The 8540-nt window shown below is 36.7% G+C and overlaps 1 protein-coding gene across 4 annotated transcripts; it reads left to right on the top strand.

Moving 5' to 3' along the window:
* The first annotated feature begins 238 nt into the window (after positions 1-238).
* Positions 239-6913, top strand: LOC108694972 (adenosylhomocysteinase 2-like). Of its 4 annotated transcripts, none has more exons than XM_018204662.1 (11): positions 239-367; positions 2160-2207; positions 2687-2771; positions 3110-3303; positions 3458-3782; positions 3983-4133; positions 4235-4387; positions 4480-4645; positions 4793-5039; positions 5301-5421; positions 6560-6913. In XM_018204662.1, exons 1-11 carry the CDS (start codon positions 239-241, stop codon positions 6696-6698), a joined length of 1758 nt encoding a protein of 585 aa, XP_018060151.1. In that variant the 3' UTR covers positions 6699-6913. The 4 variants fall into 4 exon arrangements, with proteins under 4 accessions (XP_018060151.1, XP_018060153.1, XP_018060152.1 ...); XM_018204664.1 differs by having other exon boundaries at positions 5517-6682; XM_018204663.1 differs by having other exon boundaries at positions 266-367; positions 3122-3303; positions 6560-6912.
* The last annotated feature ends 1627 nt before the right edge of the window (positions 6914-8540 follow it).

Genomic DNA, 8540 nt, shown 5'->3' on the forward strand with positions numbered 1-8540 from the left:
CATTTATTCTAATTATTTTTCATATGCAATGTAGAAAAAATCTATGGTCTTTACATAATTCTTTCGTTAAAAAAATTAATGTTATATGTTCTTAATTGTAAAACTGAATTTAGTCGAAATAGCTTAAAATATTGACCGCAGTGATGCACAAGATGAGACGCGGGGGCACTGTGAACGTAGTTACGAGCCTGAATCGCGCGCAACCGCACGGAGTGCCGTCTGGCGGCCGATTCAGGTGATGTCGCGCGTGCCGTGCATTCGAAAAATGGCCGACAGCGTGGATGGTGTGAACAGCACGTCGTCCGGGAAAGAAGTGAGAGGCACGCTTTCCGATGGTCCGGTTACCGATCCAGCATCCAGTATGAAGGTAAATCGAGCCGGTCTTCAACCTAACTTAAAATTTTGTGCTGTCCCGCACGCTCCGAGCGACGTTCATGTCAATTTGACAGCTGTATGCCACAACTGTCGTATTTGCCGCCGTTCTCACGACAGAGTCGATCGGTGAATGAGGCCAGAACGCGCGTTTAACATCGTCATCGATAATTAATTTCTGCATCGAATATCGCTCGCTCTGCAGAAATGAAAAATTTCGATATTCATCTCTATTTTTCCCTCTTATTTACACTGGTTTCTTCGTATTTTTCTTTCATTCTCTCTCTCTCTCTCTCTCTCTCTCTCTCCTTATGTATCTCCCCTTTTTCTTCTAGCCTCGTCCATCTCTGTCATTCTTATTACAGCTCCTCACCTGTATTTCTTCCGTCTCGCCCTTTGAAGTCTTGTGATCACATGTGGCTCTTACGTAATTGGACACATGGCATTAATTGTCATCTCATTCATTGATGAATGGGCGTTGGTTAAGAGCTGTCTATATTTGCCTATCCGGGATACTTGGCAGCTGTGATTGAAAGAAGTTTCCTCTTGCTCTTTTTCATTTTTTTTATTTTTATTTATTTAGTAAATTATTGAGTTGAGTGACTTAAGGGCGCTTAATTTATTTTATCTAGGACAAAAGTAAACAATGATTTAATAGAAGCTTGCTTAATCTGCAAGAACATGATCGAACCGGTTCAGCGTTACTCGATCTTAATGCACCAGAATAACACTCTATGTTCTTTTTCTCTAAGCAAAATATTTTTAACAATTGTTCCAGGCACATGTAACAAATCGTTATTACCTTTTCCACTAATTGAAGAAATATAGAGAGAAAGAGCAACTTTTGAGAAGTGAATGCATGCGGTTATGGATAGTGCCCATGACTTGGCATTTACTGTGCTTATATTATTTTTACACATATAGAGCATTATTCACACAGTAGTCCGTAGGTTCGGTACCAATCACTCATGCATCGCTCGTAAGCCTAGATACACCATTTAGGCGTGGCACAATTAGCACCACGTGAATTGTATCGAGTGCAAACAAAATGATCGACGAATAATTAATGGAGATAGCATAATTCAAACGGCTTCTAATTGTTCAAATTGTCTGAGTATGTTCCAGCTGATCCGATGTACAAAATTGTAAATAGAAAAAAATTTAGAAACAAATTTTACCTAATTCTCTATAAGAATGATTCAAAAGTTTATTGTCAAAGTTAAGAAGCACACAGAGAAATCGAAATAGAATAATTTTCTAACGATTATTTCATTGATATGTTGTCTGAGTCTCCTACATTCAAAGATTATATTAGATATGAGATAAGTTGAACTTCTTGCTCGGTTCATCTTTCCTATTTTTTCTTATAGAAAAAAAAGAAAGAAATATCAACTGTGAAGTTCAAGAAGTTCAGTTTAAAAGAACAGATTTATAGACTCAAGATTATTTTGGATAACATGGGTTTGTGTGAAAGTTGTTTTATTTCAACTCTTCTATATGTTCCTTAACTTTGATAGTAATCTTTTAAATCACCTTGTACCTTGTAGAATACTTTATAATTTTCATCTCATAATAATCAATCATGATTTGTGATTTGAATCATTTTACTCGATATAAAAGAATTGTGCAAGATACGGAAATAAAATGCGAAGAATTGAGTGCTGTCGTAAAAATATCTATTACGCACAAGTATGAAAAACCTTTGGGAGCTTTGTACCAAACTACGGACTGTATTGCGGACACTTTGATGCATTTGAATGATGAAATGGTGGTTGTTGTGATTTCAGAGCCTAGAGGCATCAAATAATGCCTTTCACGGCGCGAGAACAAAATTAGTAAGTAAGAATATATATGTGTATAAAAAACACACAGTAAATCTGTACTCCCAATGCCATAGAATGATCCTTGCTATTTCCTTGCAGGGCTGCCTTAACTTTTCCGCCATATAAATGTGTGTGCTGATCAGATTTGCCGTTCTCGCTTATCGATTAGATAACACAGACTAATGGGACGATTAGCAAATGTAATTAGAGTTTCTCGCATCTTGTTTTACCGTTATTTTTCGCTCCAAAAGAGCAAATAATCCTACTTGAGACATTGTTGAAATTTCATCATGCATAATGACGTGAAGAGATAAAGTAATATTTTTTTAACAGATTAATTGTCTTTATTGATCTGTGTACATTCAGCACAACAAACTAGCTTCATGCGCACTCTTTCAGTTTGTAATTTCTCTCAATGCATTTCGCAGCCCCTTAGAAAAGAGAGTCTTTTTCATGACCCATTGAACCTGACTGTACTTTTCAAATTTTAGGACTCCAAGTCTGGAGCATTGAAGAAGTCCAGTCGCTACCGGAGCCGCTCTTTGTCAGCTAGCAGCACTGACAGTTACAGTTCTGGTACAAATGATTTAGACACGTAGCAAAATATTATAATTGTAGAACTCTGTGTTTTGCTTGTTGAAGGAAGAAACATTTTGTAGCTTACTTCTGTATACTTCTGTATAATAATCATATTATCCTCTTCTAACATCAGTTTGTACTTTAATCGCAAGCATCAACGTTTAAAGCGTTACATATGTATCGCTCATGGGTTTTATCATCATAATTGTTTAGAATTAGTAATCGTTCTAACACGGAATTAGCAATTGCATTAGTCACTCCGTTAGGATAATCTGCATCTGCACCTCAATGTGGTACTAATAATCGACGTTTTTCGGCACCTGGCGCTATCTTAGCCTCTTATACAGGAAGCTCGTCCGACGAGGATGACGTTTCACCGCGCGAGAAGATCCAGAAGACAGAGAAGGGCTTCACGGATTTCTGCGTGCGTAACATCAATCAACAAGCTTTCGGCCGCAGAGAGATCGAGATCGCCGAACAGGAGATGCCGGGAATCATGGCATTGCGGAAACGCGCGGGGGACGACAAGGTATACCTCTCAAAGCATCACTTTCTCTTTGATAACAATAAAGATCGTCAACGCTCGGATACTTTTTAAGGAGAATAAAAATTCAGTTTTTAGATAAATTCTCGTTCGATTGCGAGAGAAAGAGAAAAAAAATCTGACTAATATCTTTACATAGCCGTTGAAAAACGCCAAGATTGTGGGATGCACTCATATCAACGCGCAGACTGCCGTTCTGATTGAAACACTGGTGGAACTCGGCGCGCAAGTGCGATGGGCGGCGTGCAACATTTATTCCACACAGAACGAGGTAGCCGCGGCGTTGGCGTACGCCGGATATCCGGTTTTTGCGTGGCGTGGTGAAACTGAGGAAGATTTCTGGTGGTGCATCGATAAATGCGTGGCGGCTGAAAATTGGCAGCCTAATATGATACTGGACGACGGCGGTGATGCTACTCACTTGATGCTCAAGAAATATAACGCCATGTTCAAAATGATCCAAGGTTTTATCTTATTCCATAGTGTTAACATTACAATTTATTGTAGCTTGTATACGTTAGAGAAGATTCTTGACACCAGAAAGTCATAATTTAATAGCAGTAATGAACAAAAATTAACAAAAATTAATATTTTCTCGACCATAAACAATTCTCTTGATGTCTGATTTATGGATGAGTAAAATATTAGAAATATGTTCTTTTAGGAATTGTCGAGGAGAGTGTCACAGGTGTACATAGATTATATCAATTGTCAAAAGCAGGAAAATTATCTGTTCCCGCGATGAATGTGAATGATAGTGTAACTAAAACGAAATTCGATAATCTCTATAGTTGCCGCGAGAGCATCATTGATAGGTGAGTTTACGTATATCGCCTTACTAAGGAGATCTCGAATAGGTTTAATCTGAATGTGATGCTTGTTAGTTTTCAGCACTTATCGAATTTATTGCTTATAGTTTGAAAAGATCGACTGACATCATGTTTGGAGGGAAGCAAGTTGTTATATGCGGTTATGGAGAAGTCGGGAAGGGGTGTTGTCAAGCTCTCAAAGGCTTAGGCTGTATCGTGTATATTACCGAAATCGATCCCATATGCGCCTTGCAGGCCAGGTAAGGCGCGCTTGCCGAGCGATTAATTTCCACAACCAGATCGTTCGCTGAGTCGGATAGAAATTCTATACATATGTGTTGTCGCATTACAGCATGGACGGCTTCAGAGTGATGAAGCTCAATGAAGTCATTCGAAATGTAGACATTGTTATTACAGCGACGGGCAATAAAAATGTGGTCACGCGCGAGCACATGGACAAAATGAAGAACGGATGCGTCGTGTGCAACATGGGCCATAGCAACACGGAGATAGACGTCGTATGTCCCAATTTATCTTCTTTACCCGCGTAGCGTGCGATTACGCGATGGACAATTATAGCAATCCGATTCGCGAGCGATTGATTTGATATGATTTGCGCGAAGGAAGACTGAGGATTAAATCTCCTTAAATATTATTTTTAATAGAACAGTTTACGCACGCCCGATTTGACTTGGGAGAAAGTCAGATCGCAAGTGGACCATGTTATTTGGCCGGACGGTAAGCGCATCGTTTTGCTAGCAGAAGGTCGTTTAGTGAATCTGTCATGCTCAAGTATTCCATCCTTTGTGGTGTCGATTACTGCCGCTACACAAGCGTTAGCCCTCATCGAACTATTTAACGCGCCACCAGGACGATACAAGAGCGACGTTTATTTGCTGCCGAAAAAAATGGGTAAGCACATCTATAGATGTTAAAATGCAGTTTCTTTACGTCATATATGTTAAGCGAAAAGAAGATTTATTGTCTCAAAGCAATTTTTATTTATTAAAGTAATTAATTAATTTGAAATAATTAAAATAATTATGACTTGATTTTATATTATTCTTTTCCTTATTTAGAACAATTTTTTAAGATACTTAATTTTTTACTTAATTTTTTTGTCAAGTATATCGTAAGACGATAAAAGTATGACATCGTAATGTTGATTTGTAGATGAATACGTAGCGTCATTACATTTACCCACTTTCGACGCACATCTGACGGAATTGACAGATGAACAAGCAAAGTATATGGGTCTTAATAAAGCGGGTCCGTTCAAGCCTAATTATTATCGGTTAGTATCAAGTTTCGGATTCTGGCACGAGTGTGATTGAGTAATCGTGTGTGTTTGTCTACCTGTGTTACCCACCTACTGTGGATTTGTTTCAGCTACTAAAAAACCATTGGACGAGTAATGTGGCATTGACTAGCACGTGCGACACTCACTCAGCATTACACACTTTTACAGTATTAAAAAAAAGAAATAGAAAAAACGAGCCATCCTTCCTTGACTTTGTGCCGAAGCTGGCTTTCTTTTTTCCACTGATATCTCTTTCGTAAAATCAATAAGAGACTTTTATTTATGGTTCAACCTTCGTAGAGAGATCCGCGCGACGTGATTCCGCTATGTTATCGCTAATCATCCGCAAGGAATGCGTTAATAATGTTATACTGAACACACTGATCCAATAAGTTACCCAATAATCGATATTAGAAACCATTACCAGGGCTGGACAAAATGCATTTGAGAAAACAAAAGTTCATTGTTTTTTGAACAACATATCAAAGACGTTTTTCCTTCTCTAACACATGTATCTCTGTCTAGTCCTGGAATTTACATAACTGAATTTATATCCAACTAACTCTTGTAACAGTTTTCTTCTTAAAAATGCGCGAGTGTAGAACCTGCATTTGTCAAGTTAAACAAAGAGAGAAAGAGGAAAAAGAGAAGCTTTCTCTAAAAAGTTGCCAGATTGTACACGCCAATAAACCCACACATAAAAAATCGTTGGTTGAATACTGTTGTAGATATAAATGCGAGTCATGTATAGTTTGCAAACCGAAGAGGTAATTGAAATTGTATCTGTCCATTAGTTACTACCTGCAGTAAGTTATAGCATTATAGTTTGTAAATGATGCAAACATTTTAATATAGTAATGTGAGACTTGTATACGTATGATATCTGATAATGGATTTGCATAGGGTTTAAAAGAAAGACCGAGAGGATTAAACAAGAATATATTGTTTGGCCAGTTCAATGCTTCCTTTCGGTCGAAAATTTTTCCACAGTTATAACATTACACCTTTCAATTTTTCTTTTAACATCCCGCGCGAACGTTACACACAAGTTCACATACGTATACAAGTTTGAGTTTTTCTTAGTGCGTGCAGATGATGCATGTTAGTCAATGATATTGTTATGTCCTTATAGTAACGAAAATTGTATGCGCGACGCGTTGCCCACCATGAACGATGCATCATCCGCGACTATTTATACATCAGCCGTTTTCTGCAAGTTGCGGAAATCAGCCGCGTTTCGCAGGCGACTAATGCAAAACTCGTGTACATAATTATTTAAGGAGGGAGGACCGACACACGAATTAAGATGATAAGCTCTATCGTGGATTACAGTCTGTTAATCTGTGGTTATCATTGTTACTCCCCCGTGCACGGCACGAGGAATGATTTGCGTATCCATACGTTTAGGAACAAAATAAACGCCTATCATTTAGAGAATTGATCTTTCAGATTGTTCTTTCTTGGAACCACCCTCATCCTCTTAATAACGATTACGAGCTAAAACCGCTTCGCGTCGGTCCGCATTACGAGTTAAAACCGCTTCGCGTCAGTCCGTATTATCGACAGTCCGTATTAGCCAAAAGCACAAGACGCACATTGAGTTTCATATTGCGTAAGAATGTGTTTCGATTCAGTGCAATCCAATAAAAATTCTCGGAATGAATTAGGGCATGACTCGATCTCGCATCAGGATGGATCAACATCATCAGAAAAGCAATTAAAATAGGCTTGTTACGAAAATATTTGAACTGATGTTTAATTTAGAGATGATATATGATCTGTAAATGAATAAGTGCATTTCAGGTCTTCGTTATGAAGCGAGGAATAAATTGAGAAACAAAGTCGCATGGCAAAACACAAACAAGCGTAGGCGAGAATAAGTTTAGGAGAAAATCAATAACGACAATGTTCCTAGTTGAGACCAAAGTTTTTTATTAAATAAATATGTAGCATTATACATAGCTAGAATTTGTGGACTATTTGAGCGATAATTCAATGATGCGTCCTCTGATGTTCTCCGTTTTGGACATGATGGGAAACCTATACGAAATGCGAAGCATTATTTTATCTGCATTGCTTCGGAGATTCTTATTAGCGTACAACCTGTACAGCTTATATCGATGACTCGTGAAAACCGCTGCCATTCATTCCAGCAAGAAAGGAATATGTTGCATTATATGTATACACACACACACACACACACACACACACACACACACACACACACACCACATATATATATATATATATATATCGGTCAGAATTAAAATATATATTAATTATGTAATATGTTATATAATTACAAATATATTAACACGTTACAGTAATTTTTATTACCGTTATATATTATGATCGAATTTTCATTTTCGTAAATATAATGATAAAATAATATATATGATTGTGTAATATAATTAAATAAAATTTTATATCTCTGATATTATTCATTTTTACGTAGTCATTTAATTATGTTATTCAAAATTTTACATTAAATGATACTTATTTTCTGTAAGCATTTAAAAAAATTTCGAAAACGCTGATTATAAATGATATTGCAATCAATGTGTTAATTATATATAAATATATATATATTATTTACATATTGTTTGTCAAAGGTGGATATCTGGGAAATCATCCGCAGCATACCTACGAAGTGCATGAGAATGTTAATGAAGATACATCTTTCTCTTGGCACGGTTTGACAGCAGGATTTAGCACTTTCACTGGAATCCGACCTTCTAATATTTCTATTAAAATTGAAAATAAAGTCGCTCCTAAGGAGAATATTAAAAATAAATTGGCGCAAGAATATGACGATCCGTTGGAAAATAAAATTGCTCCTAGAAATGGAAGAGTAACATTTGTGCAATAATGATGTAAATATCTAATAATGATGTATCAGATATAAACTTATTCTTATTGTTAGTTACAAATACTCACCAAACATTGCTCACATTCATAATTTTCTATACTTATTCTCATAAGAATTTTTAAAAAGGTGCATCTTAGTAAACATATTAAATTAATATAAGAAATATTTTACAGTTAAAAAATGATAATATATAATGCTCAATATAACATGGAATAAGTAATTATTTTTTCTAGCTTAAAATGTT

This window comes from Atta colombica, unplaced genomic scaffold (genome assembly GCF_001594045.1).
Source record: "Atta colombica isolate Treedump-2 unplaced genomic scaffold, Acol1.0 scaffold126, whole genome shotgun sequence".
NCBI lineage: Eukaryota > Metazoa > Arthropoda > Insecta > Hymenoptera > Formicidae > Atta > Atta colombica.